At 42.7% G+C, this 15,095-nt stretch overlaps 1 protein-coding gene and 5 non-coding genes across 7 annotated transcripts in view; 1 reads left to right on the top strand and 5 right to left on the bottom strand.

Moving 5' to 3' along the window:
• LOC133503117 (choline transporter-like protein 5) overlaps positions 1-11,751 on the top strand; it is a 36,120-nt gene extending 24,369 nt beyond the window's left edge. Inside the window, exons 7-22 of one of the 2 annotated variants that reach the window (XM_061824336.1) lie at positions 726-786; positions 868-973; positions 1,305-1,388; positions 2,527-2,639; positions 3,839-3,970; positions 4,048-4,147; positions 4,948-5,040; positions 6,014-6,101; positions 6,168-6,433; positions 6,543-6,637; positions 6,718-6,821; positions 6,904-6,977; positions 8,459-8,529; positions 8,620-8,708; positions 10,802-10,886; positions 11,128-11,751. In XM_061824336.1, the coding sequence (XP_061680320.1) occupies positions 726-786; positions 868-973; positions 1,305-1,388; positions 2,527-2,639; positions 3,839-3,970; positions 4,048-4,147; positions 4,948-5,040; positions 6,014-6,101; positions 6,168-6,433; positions 6,543-6,637; positions 6,718-6,821; positions 6,904-6,977; positions 8,459-8,529; positions 8,620-8,708; positions 10,802-10,886; positions 11,128-11,234 (1,668 nt within the window). In that variant the 3' untranslated portion in view covers positions 11,235-11,751. Of the gene's footprint in view, positions 1-725; positions 787-867; positions 974-1,304; positions 1,389-2,526; positions 2,640-3,838; positions 3,971-4,047; positions 4,148-4,947; positions 5,041-6,013; positions 6,102-6,167; positions 6,434-6,542; positions 6,638-6,717; positions 6,822-6,903; positions 6,978-8,458; positions 8,709-10,801; positions 10,887-11,127 lie in introns of both variants that reach the window. The other variant, XM_061824335.1, reaches the window with a different exon arrangement.
• trnag-gcc (transfer RNA glycine (anticodon GCC)) lies at positions 7,348-7,418 on the bottom strand. Its single transcript has one exon. It is a non-coding gene; the product is annotated as a tRNA-Gly (tRNA).
• On the bottom strand, positions 7,590-7,660 carry trnag-gcc (transfer RNA glycine (anticodon GCC)). Its single transcript has one exon. It is a non-coding gene; the product is annotated as a tRNA-Gly (tRNA).
• On the bottom strand, positions 7,842-7,912 carry trnag-gcc (transfer RNA glycine (anticodon GCC)). The gene has a single exon. It is a non-coding gene; the product is annotated as a tRNA-Gly (tRNA).
• trnag-gcc (transfer RNA glycine (anticodon GCC)) lies at positions 7,989-8,059 on the bottom strand. Its single transcript has one exon. It is a non-coding gene; the product is annotated as a tRNA-Gly (tRNA).
• Positions 8,155-8,225, bottom strand: trnag-gcc (transfer RNA glycine (anticodon GCC)). The gene has a single exon. It is a non-coding gene; the product is annotated as a tRNA-Gly (tRNA).
• Positions 11,752-15,095: the final 3,344 nt, after the last annotated feature.

Here is a 15,095-nt window from a genome sequence, read left to right as displayed (position 1 = left end):
GGTACACCCTGAACTGGTTGCCAGCCAATCGCAGGGCACATCGAGACAAACAGCCGCACTCACAATCACACCTAGGGGCAATTTAGATTGTCCAATTAATGTTGCATGTTTTTGGGATGTGGGAGGAAACCGGAGTGCACGGAAAAAAACCCACGCAGGCACGGGGAGAACATGCAAACTCCACACGGGGAGGGCGAGGATTGAACCCGAGTGCTCAGAACTGTGAGGCCAACGCTTTCCAGCTTCCGCCTTAATAATTATAATAATACTTATTAATATCATTATGATTGTTGCTATTATTATTATTATTATGAAGAATAATCCAATTAAGATATTGGTTCATTTATAATATGTTCCATTTAGTACACAAAGTTGATGTGTTCATATTTTTATATTTGCTAATTTGCTTAAAATAATTGTCATATCCATTCATTATCCAAACCACTTAACAGTGTGATAAAAATATTTCTTTATTAGAACATTTACTAGACAGTCATGTGACAAGTGATCACAAGAGAGTAGAATGGGGCCAAGCTATGACTGTATCGATAAATATGACCATTTTTTGGGGGCCATTAATTATTGGCGGTCTCTGGGTATTGACTGGCTCAGGGCTTGGGACTCAAGCTGCCCCCCCCCCCCCCACACACACACACGCACACAAAGATCAGGGGTTGCATGTCGTCTTGCTTATGGCTGTTTTTGTCTTCTTTAACACCCGTCAGAAAAGACTCCAACTCATACGAGATGAAGACTGCCCAGCTATAATCATGCCAAGCAAACCTTGTGAGTCAAAGCGCCAGCGCAGCCTCGCCATTTCTTCGCCGAGACGCTTGAATCCCTCCCCGTGGTTGTTTTTTCCCACAGTTCTTCAGCGGTGCTTCCCCGATTTCAAGACATCCAATGACAACAAAATCTTGTTCAAGGACAGCAAACACAATGTTAGCGCCAATGACCTGAAAGTCGCTGCCGGGTAAGAGCTCCTTACCTTCAATGTACTTAATAATTTTTTTTAATGCGTGTTTTTTTTTTACAGAGCAAATGCATTGAATGCAGTATGCTACACAACAAATATACAATTAGCTGCTAATTACAGTTACTAGTACGCAAATCGAATCTAACTGAGCACTAGCGCTTTGGTAACTTTAGCGCCAGTCGTTTAACTGGCTGTCATAAAAAGTACAGTGAGTGACGAGGGTCAAAAACATTGAAGGTTGCACCACAGACTGAAGATATTTTTGACAAACATCGTCGTTATTCTGTCTCCTAATTCCCTCTTTTATTTCTCTCCCTCCCCATGACAGCAACATGTCCGTTCTGCTGCAGGCTAAAGATCTTAGTGCCAAGGTCTTTGAGGATTTTGCAAATTCTTGGGATTGGATCCTGATGTGAGTTGACTTGCTACTCTTTACCATTTGCGACACTCAATGTTGCTAAAGAACACACAAATATCTTCATTTACACGCTGAGAGAGGGATTAACTTAATTTTCTCTATCAGAGTGCACAAAAACTTGATTTTCCTGAATTTTGCTTGCCATATTTACAACACGAGAGGGGCTGAATATAACACCTATATAATAACATATGTACAATAATAATAAATATATAATAATATATAATAACACCTTTCAGGATGATGATGTTTAATAAAATTTCAACACACTTGCTAAATTTGCAAATGTACGATTGAAAGTTTACATACACTATAGAAAGGCACACATTTTTTTCCTCAATGTCTGACAAAAAAAATCTGACTAGATCTATTTATGAGTGGTGGCAAGGAATTGATTTTAAATATAAATAAGCACTTTGAAATGCATACCAAGTGCTCTATAAAAAAATGCGATTTGATTTTCGATAAACTATTCCTTTTTAGATCAATTTGGATTGACAAAATTATTTGAATTTGCGCTTTTTTTCTTATGTGCTTAATGGCAGAATATAGAGATTATTTTTGTTTTTGTTTTTTTTTTCGACAGTTTTCTTTAGGCTTTCTTAGAAGTCAGAAGTCGAAATACTTTTTATTAATATTTTGTACCACTGTCTTCCAACTGTATTACTTGGCTCAAACATTTTGGATATGCTTCCATGAGCTTCTCACGATAGTTGGCCGTAATTTTAGCCTCTACAGTAATCCCTCTCTACATCGTGGATCACCTATCGCGGATTCAGTGCATCGCGGATTTCCGCTGCCCCCCCCCCCAAAAAATCCGAATCGCTTGGTACTAATGCACATCCCCAAGATGACAAGGACCTATGAAAAAAAAAAAAAAAAAAGCCATTTACCCCTACTTCACCCTTTTTCACTTTTAGAGGGTGGGTTTGGTACCAATTAACCGGGAAAAACGAGGGATTACTGTATTTCAAAATTTAAATCGCAAACGTCCCTCATCTTCCTCCAAATGTAACAACACTTGCAGCAAGAGTTGCGTTTTAGCATCGTCAGACCACAGGACATGTCTCTTTTTGTAGTGTATGTGCAGTATTTTCATGACTAATTTAGTATTTGTTTCCTGACATGGCAGCGGGATGGTCATCACCATGGTGGTCAGCTTGATTTTCATCCTGTTGCTGCGCTTCATTGCCGGCGTGCTGCTGTGGCTCATCATCGCCGGCGTTGTTGCTGCTGTCGGCTACGGTGGGTTTTTATCTGCTGTGTTTCTACGTTTCTACAAATTTTGAGACGCGTTTACATTTTTAAAAAAACAGATCAACAACAGTCAGAATTAAACCGAATTAATGGAAACAGAACACTTTTATATTTCAGAAAACCAATTTCCCCCAAAACTAAACATTTTTATATTTTGGAAAACAAAAAAAAACAAAACAAAAAAATTGAATTAAATTGAAAAAAAAAAGGAAAACTTTAATTTTAAAAATTAATTTAAAAAATGTATAAAAATATGTATCAAAGTTGTACCAAATAAAAAGTAAATAAAAAAACTGTTTTGTTTGTTCAGGTTAGGTTTTTATTAAGGCATTTTAGGATGGGTTAAAGTTTGGATTTTGGTCGTAAGGCTGGCGTGCCGCCACCGAAGTTCCGCCGACCACTTGGCCGCTGGTTGTTGCTCATCCTCTTAACGTCGCAGCTTACATCAAATCAAAATGTACCGTGACGAAAATCCATTTCTGGGTTTGGCAACTGTGCCGCCGCGTTGTCTCGGCTCAATCCATCCAAATGAAATCGTACATAAAGCATCAAATGTTGTTTTATGCTAAACTATATTCATAAAGCATAATGTGGCTGTTGGTTGAAAAGCGTAGCTTGTATCCAGAATGAGTAATGGTTCTCTCCAGGTGCGCATAAATGGAATTTAGATTGACAAATCACATAATTTCTTTACTGTATGGAAGCAGTTGGGGGGGCTAGAAAGCGTTGGCCTCACAGTTCTGAGGTCCCGGGTTCAATCCCGGACCCACCTGTGTGGTCTTTACATGTTCTCCCCGTGCCTGCGTGGGTTTTCTCCGGGCACTCCGGTTTCCTCCCACATCACAAAAACATGCGGCATTAATTGGATGCTCTAAATTGCCCCGAGGTGTGATTGTGAGTGCGGCTGTTTGTCTCCATGTACACTACGATTGGCTGGCAACCAGTTCATAGTGTATCTCGCCTCCTGCCCGTTGGCAGCTGGGATAGGCACCAGCACTCTCCATGACCCTCGTGAGGATACGCGGATCCACTTCTTAGAACCATTAATGCAGGAGCAGGGTGTATCCTTCCCAAAAAAAAATGTGTGGGAATTCTCAGAATCATTCCCAATTTGTTTTGTGAAATTGTTTTCTGAACTTGAGAATTTTTGTTTATTCACAAATTCTTTTTCCTTCTTTGTCTCTCAGGTATCGGCCACTGCTACTGGGAGTACAAGAGGCTTTCGGGGACGCTGGGCGCCGACATCCCCATCTCAGACGTCGGCTTCCAGACAGACTTCAGCATCTACCTGCAGCTCAGCCAGACGTGGCTCATTTTCTGTACGCTTTTAACGATTCACTGGGTCCTCTCCGACTTGTGTGTACAAACTGAATTGGCCTGTGGTCTTGTTTTGAAGTGATTGTGCTGTCTGTGATCGAGGGCATCATTATAATGATCCTGATTTTCCTGAGGAAGAGGCTGCTGATCGCCATTGCATTGCTGAAGGAAGCGAGCAAGTAGGTACCGGCGATCTTCACTTTCCAAAGCCGCTGCACCGTGCTGCTTTGTTTTTGCTGCTTTAATGGCGCTAATAATAGCAGCCGCAGCCACTAAATTTGACCGGTGCATTTAGATTTCGTCCCCACCGACGTGCAAATAATTGGTGCCACTCTGACATGCTATTTATCAATATTTTGTGTTGTTCTGAGTTTCCGATGATCCTGCAGAATTCCGCTTCTGTGTTTAGTGTCCTCAGTTCCCAAATGTTTCTCGAGTGGTGTTAAAGGCAAAGGTGATGAAACCCGGCGGCAAACATGCCCGCGTCTCAGCTGTTTTTGTAAAGTGTTGCAGGCATCCAATGCAAAATGAGTGAATAGTTTACAAAAAGCCATTAAAAACATTTTTTGTCAGATTTCAGCAGATTTAATAAATGTTTTTATTGTACTGCTTTATCTTTTAAATTTTTGTACGATGACCTTGAGTGACCTGAAAGGCGTCGAACCTTTAAATTAATTCATTTTCCCCACACGAAGCTTTTTTTTTCACATCATCGGTAGCTATTTTTATTTTTCTGTGTAATTATATCATTATTATTATTATTATATATTATACCATTTCCATTTGTTTTTTGGATTCGTAAAAGAGGAAAAAGTAAGTTTAGTAAAATGTGAAGTCTGATTTTTCTTTTTTTTTTCTGCATATTGGCGATTTTGGTACTATTTTGGCTCTGGCACCTGCCAGTTATGAAAGTTTTATTCGTGCCTGTAGCTCAAACAAGATGTTCTACCCCTTTTTTGTTTGTTTTTATTTTTTTTAGGGCCATCAGCTACATCATGACTGCTCTTATTTACCCAATCTTCACCTTTTTGCTATTGTGCATCTGCTTCGCTTACGGAGCCGTTGTAGCGATGTATCCTTTCCTTGTAACCCCTTGAGACCAACGTGACAATAACGTGTGATAACACTTGCTCTTTACATTTTTAAGACATCTTTGTGCGTTGATTACAGTCAAACAGGCAGTGTAACCTCCCAAGACGATCGCAATACGTGGAATTGAAATCCGATTTATTTACTACAAATAATGACATGCTTCATCTATATCTGTGACACCCCGCATGTGTCTGTGATTGTATGTTGCAGGTAAGTATGTTTGTAAGTTGAGGGTTTTTTTTTCAGTCTATATATAGTTTTCTCCCCTTGCCTGCTTGGGTTTTCTCCGGGCACCCCGGTTTCCTCCCACATTCCAAAAACATGCCGAGGTTGTACAGGTGGTCGTTTGCGGGGCAGTACTGCCACCTTGTGGCGATGAGCGGTTTGTGCATGTTCAGCGTGGCGTCTGTCGTGCTGAGCAACCAGATGAGTTTCATTTTTGTTTTATGCTGATCAAACTTGTTCTCCTCTTTGCAACCACTGTTGGATTTCTGGAATTATGTGACCAAAAAAAAAAAAAATCATACCCAAAAAAGAAATACTATAATGTTTTTCTGCAGAATTTCTCCCCCCCATCCCCAACCGGTCGCTGAAAATGATGCCTATTGGAGTGTTTTTTTCCTCTTTCTGGAAGCCTTCAGGATTCCACAAAATCTTGCCAAAGTACTTTCTGAATAATATAAAGAGATATAAAAGTAGTTTTTGAGACTCGCTTTTCATGTGGGGAGAGAGGTTTAACCTGGGTTGTTAGTGGAAGTTATGGAATGTTTTTTGGACGTGTACAGGTTTTTTTTTCTCCCCCAAAATTAAAACAGCGCCAAGCCATTTATATGGCGAGGGTATTGTTGTTTGAAATGATATTAAGTGTTTTGGAATGAAGGTTTGTACTTGGACAGTGGACGTACCACAATGAACACTGAGTGTGTGTATGCCTTAACCATTTTTCACTTCAGCTGTTTAGCGACGTCTGGCGCCGCCATCTACGTGATTACACCTTTAAACGAAAAATGCCCGTCGGTCAACGTCATGTGCGATCCGAAGGTCATCTTTAACATTTTCCTTTGTTATTCTCTTGAAGTGTTTTGACTAACGCATTGGCTCTTTCAGACGTTCGGTCCGGACAGCGTCGCTGACTCGGATTGCGCCGGCTCCCAGTGCTTGTTTTCCCACTACGGCGGCGACAGCTTTTACTACCGCTACATTTTGGTCCTCCAACTGTACAATTTGTTCGCGTTCCTGTGGCTGGTCAACTTCGTCATTGCGCTGGGCCAGTGCACCCTGGCCGGAGCCTTCGCCTCCTACTATTGGGCCCTGAGGAAGCCCAAGGACATCCCCCCGTGCCCGCTTTTTGCATCCTTCAATCGAGCCATACAGTACGTGCCGGAAATGGATGCAAACGCGGACAGATACATTTCAGTTTTGAGCCGACTTGTACCAAATATTTTATGTGTGCAATAATGTTTTTGTGTTTCCGTGTCGCAGTTACCACACGGGCTCGCTGGCGTTCGGCGCTCTCGTCCTTTCTGTCGTGCAAATGATCCGCATACTTCTTGAGTATTTGGATCAAAAACTGAAGCGTGAGTTGGAACTCTTCTGACCTTCCCCACCATTTTGTTGATTGCAAAATTTCAACGCGTGGGTTGTGTTTTTTATTAAGAGTCCCAGACCGCGTTTGCTCGCTTCATGATGTCCTGCCTCAAATATTGCTTCTGGTGCCTGGAACGGTTCATCAAGTTCCTCAACAGAAACGCGTACATCATGGTGAGTGACAGGATTTTATTTTTTTTTCCTCTCTGTGGGCGACGTATTTAAACAGCCAACTAACAGGACGTCTTCTCAACAGATAGCAATATATGGAAAGAGCTTCTGCACCTCCTCCAAGGATGCTTTCTTCCTCTTATTGAGGAACGTTGTTCGGTAAGAATTTTTCTTTTTTCTTTGAGTACAGATTCACTTAATCGAGCCAAGAAAGAAGGGGGGGGGGAGCTGAGGAGACAGCAGTTAGTGGGAAATGTGCTGCAATTTTAGCGCTCATAATTTAAATATGCATCCATAGCTCAAGACACAAAGTAGTGGACAGACAGAACTGATAAGTTTAGTCATGCCATGAGAGAAGATCAAAAGTTGTTGTTGCATTGGCCAGGAATCGAACCCGGGTCTCCCGCGTTTCCTACATTTGGTGGGTGTGACTCATTTTTGATGACACCTTCTTCCGTAATTTCGGACAAAAAAAAAACGTTCTTGATTCATGCCATGGAAGAAACAGCAAAAAAAAAAAAAATCTGGTTGCATTGGCCGGGAATCGAACCCGGGCCTCCCGCGTGGCAGGCGAGAACTCTACCACTGAACCACCAATGCTCACAGCAATGTGACCTTGAGCGGATGAGCAACCAGGGCAGAACACGCTGTGTGTGATTTTTGCTGCTCATGACTTCAATTTTTGGTCACGGCTTAAGAAGTCACATTACCCAGGTCAAGGACAAAAACAGAACTGAAATTTAAAGTGATGAAAAAAATGTAAAATTAAGTTGCATTGGCCGGGAATCGAACCCGGGCCTCCCGCGTGGCAGGCGAGAATTCTACCACTGAACCACCAATGCGGCCGATCGGTCAACGTACAATTGTGTCTAAAGCCTGACCAGTTCACCTCGGTCTGTTTCCTGATTCTGGTGCGTGCGACTTGTGTTTGATGACACCTTAGTCCGTAGTTTCATACAAAAAAAAAAAAAAAAACGTTCTTGATTCATGCCATGAGAGAAACACAGCGAAAATAGTTTGAGTTGCATTGGCCGGGAATCGAACCCGGGCCTCCCGCGTGGCAGGCGAGAATTCTACCACTGAACCACCAATGCTCACGAGGGATGTGACGTCTATACTGAAAATCGACCAAGAACTCATAGTTCAGCGGTGGAATGATGCAAAAGAGTTTGCATTGGCCGGGAATCGAACCCGGGCCTCCCGCGTGGCAGGCGAGAATTCTACCACTGAACCACCAATGCCTATTTGCATAAACGTTGAATGGGTCAATCGTGCTTTAACGTTTTTCTGGCAATCAAAACCATAAGATGGGCAAAGGAAAGACCATGAAAACATGTGCATTGGCCGGGAATCGAACCCGGGCCTCCCGCGTGGCAGGCGAGAATTCTACCACTGAACCACCAATGCTGACAATGACATTTCCGTGGTTGTTGTAAGTGGTCAGGGTGCTATCACAGCCAACGTGTATTATGAACACAATTGATCACCATTTTAACATGATTTAATAATTAGACTGCTGCGGAATTTTTGAATATGCTTGCTTACTTGTCCAAGTTTGAAAGACATTTTTCCAGAATTTCCGGTCAAGCCTGTTTTTTTTTTTTTTTTTTTTTTTCTTTTTGGCGTGCACTTGCTTGCAGCGTCGCCGTCCTGGACAAGGTGACGGACTTTCTTCTGTTCTTGGGCAAACTCCTCATCGCGGGAAGCGTCGGTGAGTCGTCGCGATCGAATTTGCCGTCGACTCGTGTTTTGCCGATCGACTCAAACGCGTCCTTCTCCTCTCGGATTTCACGGGCGTCAGGCGTGCTGGCGTTTTTCTTCTTCACCCGCAAAATCCCGCTGGTCGAAGGGGAGGCGCCCTCCCTCAACTTCTACTGGATCCCTCTTGTGGTGAGGAATGGCGCTGCACCAAAAGTGGGCGTGTCCTGCATGCCCAAGACACAAATAGATACTTTTCACTGACGTCACGCCGACCACGTGTTTGTTTATTTTGGACGGCAAGATGTGTCTACATATCATGACTAGGAAGCGATAAATGTTTACTGTAATGTTTTGGCTACGGTTATCGTTTGCTCTTTTATCGTGAAAGTCCTTTGACAAACGAACGCTGTAACCAGAAGTTATTGAGGCACTTGTGCCGGCGTGAGGAATAAAGAAAGAAGCCACATGTGAAACTGAGCATTGTGTCGACATCAGCGGGGCGCGACGAGACAGGACGATGAGGACGGGAGCGAGAGAGGTTGGACTCTCGTCTACGTTATTCAAGAACACGACAGCAATATCGTAACATGGTGTCAGAGTAAAAGATAAAAAAACGAACCCACGGGGGAAAAAATGAACGAAGACGACGACGGTGTTCCAACTCTCCCAATTTACCAGATGCCTAGCGGAGATTCAAGCAACACGCCGAACTCATGTTCACAGCACCGCTTAAAAACAGACCTAAGAGGAAAAGTGCACTTTCCTCCTGCTGTGGATCGGCGAAAAAAGACAGGATGACGAAGATAAGTTGCTAAAAACCTATTCCGAAAAATTTTCTGATTCCCTCATTTGAGCACTTTGCGACAGAACTCAAGCTGTTGGCAAAAGCGGAAATCCACTGGTTTGCATGAACAATGTATCCAATAGGTCATGTCATATGTACTCTCTTTTGACAATGTGACGTTAAATCCTCTCTCATTTAACAGCGTTTTGAGAAGATTTCTATCGACAGTTACGAATTTTCAGGGGCGCTGCCATTTTCGCGAGTCACCGCTGCTCGGCTGTAAATAATGTTGAATATTCAGATGGTTCTTCGGGCGGAATGACACGGAGTCTGACAAGCTCACGGCCCCGCCATGTGGCGGAGCCGTGAGCTCGCTACCCTGGCTGAACGAGCTCCTAGCTCGGCGAGAAGCGAGCTCACGGCTCCGCCGCTCAGCGGAGGGAGCTCCCCAGCCGAGCAAGCTCTGCATGGAAGTATTCCTCTGTCTTCCCGATCAACTGACACTGCTATGTCTTCATCAGATGAAGATAAATCTGAGAAATCAGCGCTGGGCATAAATGGCGTCCCACGTCATCCAGCCTTTGGTGCGGCACCTCATACGTCACATCCGCGCGCGTAGGTGTTGTGACTCGCCAAAATGGCGGCGCCCCTCAACAGTCGTAATTGTCAATAAAAATCTTCTCAAAACACTGTTAAATGAGAGAGGATTTAACATCACGTTGTCAAGATAGAGTACATATTACATGACTTATTGGATACATTGTGCATGCAAACCAGTGGATTTCCCCTTTAAAGATTGTAACTACACAAGCAGCGATGAGATGGTGAGAGAACGCATACTTTTCGCGACCAACTCACCGAGCGTGCGCGAAAAGTGACTCAGCCGCTCACGCTCGAAAAAAAAAAAAGCGATCGGCTTAGCCCGCTCCCACCAGTTAGCAAACGTGCAGCTAAAGGCTATGGCTAGCGACAGCCACGAGGTTCACGTTATCCACCGCAAACCTGGAAAGCAAAGTTTCACTGCGGGTGCGAGACTTCCGTAAAGATATGAAACAAGTGTGGAGGTAATTTAGCTGAATGCCCAGCAAAAAGTCAACAATCCCTGAAATGTCAGACCCCTTTTTCTGTCCGTTCTTGCAACCATAAGCAACACAATGAAGTACCACGATGAAAAGGCCGCAACACGCTTATAAGCAAGCCAATGTTCACAAAAAAGATCACTAAAACACGCGAGCTGTAATGTAGTTTTGCCATCCAGTGGCCGTGGTAAACAAAAAATGTCATGTGACTCATAATGTCACGTGAAAAGTATCTATTACCACATTGAAACTGATCGTTTATTGTGTCTTATATTTGTGTTTCAGTGGAAAAATGACAACAATGCAGAGATTCATGTTCATCTTAATAAATGCGACATTTGCCATATCGCGACATTTCGGTTATTATTTTTTTGTATATATTTTAAAAATACAACTTTTTGCCCCTTTTGGTATTGCAGTCGGTGATTTTGGGGTCCTACCTGGTGGCACATGGCTTTTTTAGCGTCTACTCCATGTGCGTGGACACGTTATTCCTGTGCTTTTGTAAGTAACCTTTTATTTATTTCGTTTTTTAATAACATTCAGTGACACTGATCACCATCGCTGACGTTTAAAACGTGAATATTTTCATTCTCGAAAGAAGAGATGATGACAACTGAAAAGTGTTTGAGGTGGCTGAGCATTGGCATAATAACCCCAACCCTTTGCATGTTCTGTTGCAAATATGCATTTCCCCACTGAGCTTCTTACCGTACTTTGCTTCTCATTTGCGCCGCGCCGTCAGGCGAAGACCTGGAGAGGAACGACGGTTCCCAGTCCAGACCCTACTACATGTCTCCCGAACTGTGCAAGATCCTGCACATAGAGGACAACGAAAACGCTTCCCAGTGAGCGAAACGTTCCGACGAACTCTCGGCTGACGCGAACTTTCCTTCATATCCGCCCAACTGGGACGACGAGAACTTTTTTTTCCTAACGCTTCTTCAAGCAAGTTCAACTCCTTTCTCACTTTCAAATGTTCTTCCTTTTTTCTCTTTCCTGCATTTTTCTGCCTTACTGAGTCCAATCACTTGCCACAATGATGATTATAAAGACAAAAAAAAAAAAATAAAAATAAAAATGAGGACCTACACGGACGGGGCTCCCTGCAGGAAACGGCAATCACCATATTAAAAGTAAAAAGTGATGCGTCACTTTGTTCTTCTGGTGTAATATCACGTTTTGTATGCACTTTCACATCTGCAACATTACAGTGCGAGTTACATAGAAAGTCAACGGAGGCCCGTTAAAATAGCTGGCGGGGGATTGTCTAGGGTGCTCATGCGACCTGAAACATGTGCAATCCAACTGAAAAACAACCACACCACGATTTGAATTTGAAAAATAATGTGAAACAGGATTTGAATTAGAAATGTAAAGTGATCCCATTTGTAATAGTTCCTACAATTCGCTGTCTAAAATTCACCGTCTGTGCCACCAGGCAGAACAGCCAGCCAATCGCAGTTACGCTTTCTGAGTCAGGTGACGTCACATACTAAAAAAAGCGTAACTGCGATCGGCTGGCTGTTCTGCCTGGTGGCACAGACGGTGAATTTTAGACAGCGAATTGTAGGAACTATTGAAAATGGGATCACTTTACATTCCAAATTCAAATCCTGGTGGCACTAATCTACTTCCATACCTCTTCACCTCAAACATCAACAAGGAAGTGAATACGACGCCGAATTACGTGATTGGTCAAATTTGTGGGAGCGCCGCAGGGATCGGAGAAAATTGCAGTGCCTCGGAGAATGCACAAGGGCTGGTTAATGCATAGTTTTAACGCAAATTTACTGGAAGTACTGATGTACTGGATATTCAAACAATATTGAATAAGCCAAAGGTTCTCTTAACTTTTTCGGGCGTGCAACGGTTTTTGGAGATTGATTTTTTTTTTTTTTTTATCTGCTGGGGTTGCTCTAGCAGTGCAAATTGCAAAAGTAAGGCAGGTAATAGCACGGAAAATTGTAAACCGTAAGGGAGGGTAATTCAAAAATTGTCGGGGGGGGGGGGGGGGGGTTGAAACAAGGCGTGCCCCTCTGGTCAGGAATAAGAAAGGGTATAGATTGAATACGCGGTTCTCGAACGTCTTCGTACTCCAACAAATCGGTTTTCGGACGAAAATTTTGATTTTTTTCTGCTTCTGTTTTCAAACGAAAATCGGTACTCAAACGCGTGCGACAAAACCTGGAAATAACATAACGCGCGCTGCCCGACCAGCTGATCCACGACGCGCGTTGTTATTGTGTATAACGTGGGAAATATCGATTCGGTTTTCTCGAACTGCCTTCTGGAACGGATTGTGGTCGAGAACCGAGGTTGTACTGTACTGCCAACAACTGATTGTGGGGTTGGTTCCCTTAAAGAAAGAAAATTTAAAAAAAAAAAGAACGGGGGGGGGGGGGATCTAAGGAGGTTATTTTAAAAAAACTGCAAATAGGTGAATTTGCAGTTTTCAAACTGGAAGGTTGACTGTATGTAAATAACACTTTCGAACATTTTTTTTTACTATAACTCTAAAGGTTTCAAGACAAGGAGGATATTGTTGTTTTTTTTTAAATCACATTTCCACCTACAATGTGTCTCTTTTTTTCAGTTCCGTTGTACATGTTTGAATTGTCAATCCTCCCCAACAGCCTTGAAAAAGCTGTTGTTGACCTCCTATCCGTATCTACTTGGTGTGTGTCTAGCATGATTCCTTTAATGGCTGTGAATGTTTGCCATGATGTGGCTTTCTTCCACCATCCTTATACTCACATTCACACACATGAAAAAAAAATCTGTATTATTTAACAAATCGTGACATCAATGCACATGCCCACAATGTTCATATATGTACTGAACTGTAAAGCAGACTTGGTGGGAGCTGAAGACTTGATGACAGGGTGGGTTGATAGTTGATATTGATTTTTATGTGCCTAGGTTTTGAGATACAGGGTGGGGGGAACAAAAAAATAAAAAAAAAAAAGAGGAAATTGTTAGTCTTCTGCAGTTTTAGAGGTAACTCCAGAAACTTTTTGTGATACAGTTTCTAAAAGGATGTCAAAGCCATTTTTATTACTTTTTTTTAATTGTTGGGTGGTTTAGATGTAGTGCTGTTTTAACGCTAGGTCTAATTGACATCTGTCTGGAGGTTATTCGGTCTTCTTTTTGCATAGAGGAATTTTTTTAAAATCAATGAAACCCAATAACTATGTGAGTCCTTTTTTTAAAAATAAAATTGAATGCTTTAAAATCTGTCGTGTGGTGGTAACTGCAACACGCTTGCCTGTGCTGCTCCTCTCGTATACACAAAGTGAGATTTGGACGCCAACGACGGTGACCTGCAAAGGGATGAAGGACCGCACCATTTTTGGCAATCATAAGAACACAATTCACAGAAACTTTACCTGATTGGCCGCTGGGTGATGCAGGTGAGCCTGGAGCCCACAAAAGTATCTCGTTAACCGCTCAGGCTGACGCCAACGAATGTTACACAGCTTTCAGAAAAGCTCTTCAATTTATTCACAATTTTGCTTTAAAACATTTCATTCAAACATTTCACACCCACCAGCATTACAAATATATAAGTGCGCTGTGCTATTTAAGAACATACAATAAACTGAACGAGGTCAAACCAACAATAAGCACATCTTGACAGACCGATTCTGCCTAGTGTCAGAGTAAAGCACCAAAACAAACCCCAGAATGTCAATACCCGTGATTTTAAAAAAACAAACTATGATTGATGATTCAAATTCTGGTATTTGGATTATAATATGTAGGAATTAGCTCAATCTTGCACGGCACGCTTGAATAAAAATGCTGGTGTTCATTTGACATTAGCAGCGCAACATGATGGATGCCGGATTTTTGGTCTCCTGATTGTTCGGCAGTCATTAGACTTCACGTGATCCACTTTTATTTTGCTAAGCATCGCTCCATACATAAGTACAATAACTTAGTGGCCAACGTGAAAGTCTGAGCGCTTCCCCGTGCTGAAAAGTCCCCTTGGGATTCATGCGCGAAGAATTTTTTGAATTTTTCTACTTCTGTGCCATTCTGAAAGTTCCCTATCCATTCTTCAGCATGTTCATTTTCGCATTTAGAAAAACTCCCAAAAATTCTACGCGCATGCGCATGAACCTGAAGAAGACCTTTCAGCACTGGGAGCGCTCAGACCGTCACACAGGCACCAAATCTACCTCGTGTCACCGTGTACCTAAAGCGAGCTTGGACATCCCTGTTAACTATTAAAATGGTCGTAGAGTCCATTCAAGTCAGCGTGGGAAACATTCCAGAGATTCTGGCTAATGTCAGATAAGTCAGGCAGGCCCGCAGTCGGCCTCGTCCTTCACCCGACCTCCAGGTGCTGACGTGGTTAAGGTCACTTGAGGGTGGATTGGTCCCTTAGCCCAGTGATTCCCAACTACTAAAGCCGCGCGAGCGTGTCGCGGGAAACGATCACCAAATTGTACCTAGCCCTACCACAAATACAAGAAATCCAACTCGCTAAAAATGTTTATTATTACCTGTAGATACCACAATTTGGTGGTTAACCACTATTTTTATCTAAATGAAACTCCTCAACTCAGTCAACAGTTCCTTGGGCACAAAGATGCCACCAAAGCAATGCTTTATGAATTTTTCAGCTAGCGACAGCTGATATGCGAATGCCGGACGGTTCAGAAATGAATTGGAGCTTCACGTTAAAATTGTTGGTGTACTACGTGG

This window comes from Syngnathoides biaculeatus, chromosome 7, assembly GCF_019802595.1.
Source record: "Syngnathoides biaculeatus isolate LvHL_M chromosome 7, ASM1980259v1, whole genome shotgun sequence".
Taxonomy (NCBI): domain Eukaryota; kingdom Metazoa; phylum Chordata; class Actinopteri; order Syngnathiformes; family Syngnathidae; genus Syngnathoides; species Syngnathoides biaculeatus.
This window is presented reverse-complemented; position numbering and strand designations above follow the sequence as displayed.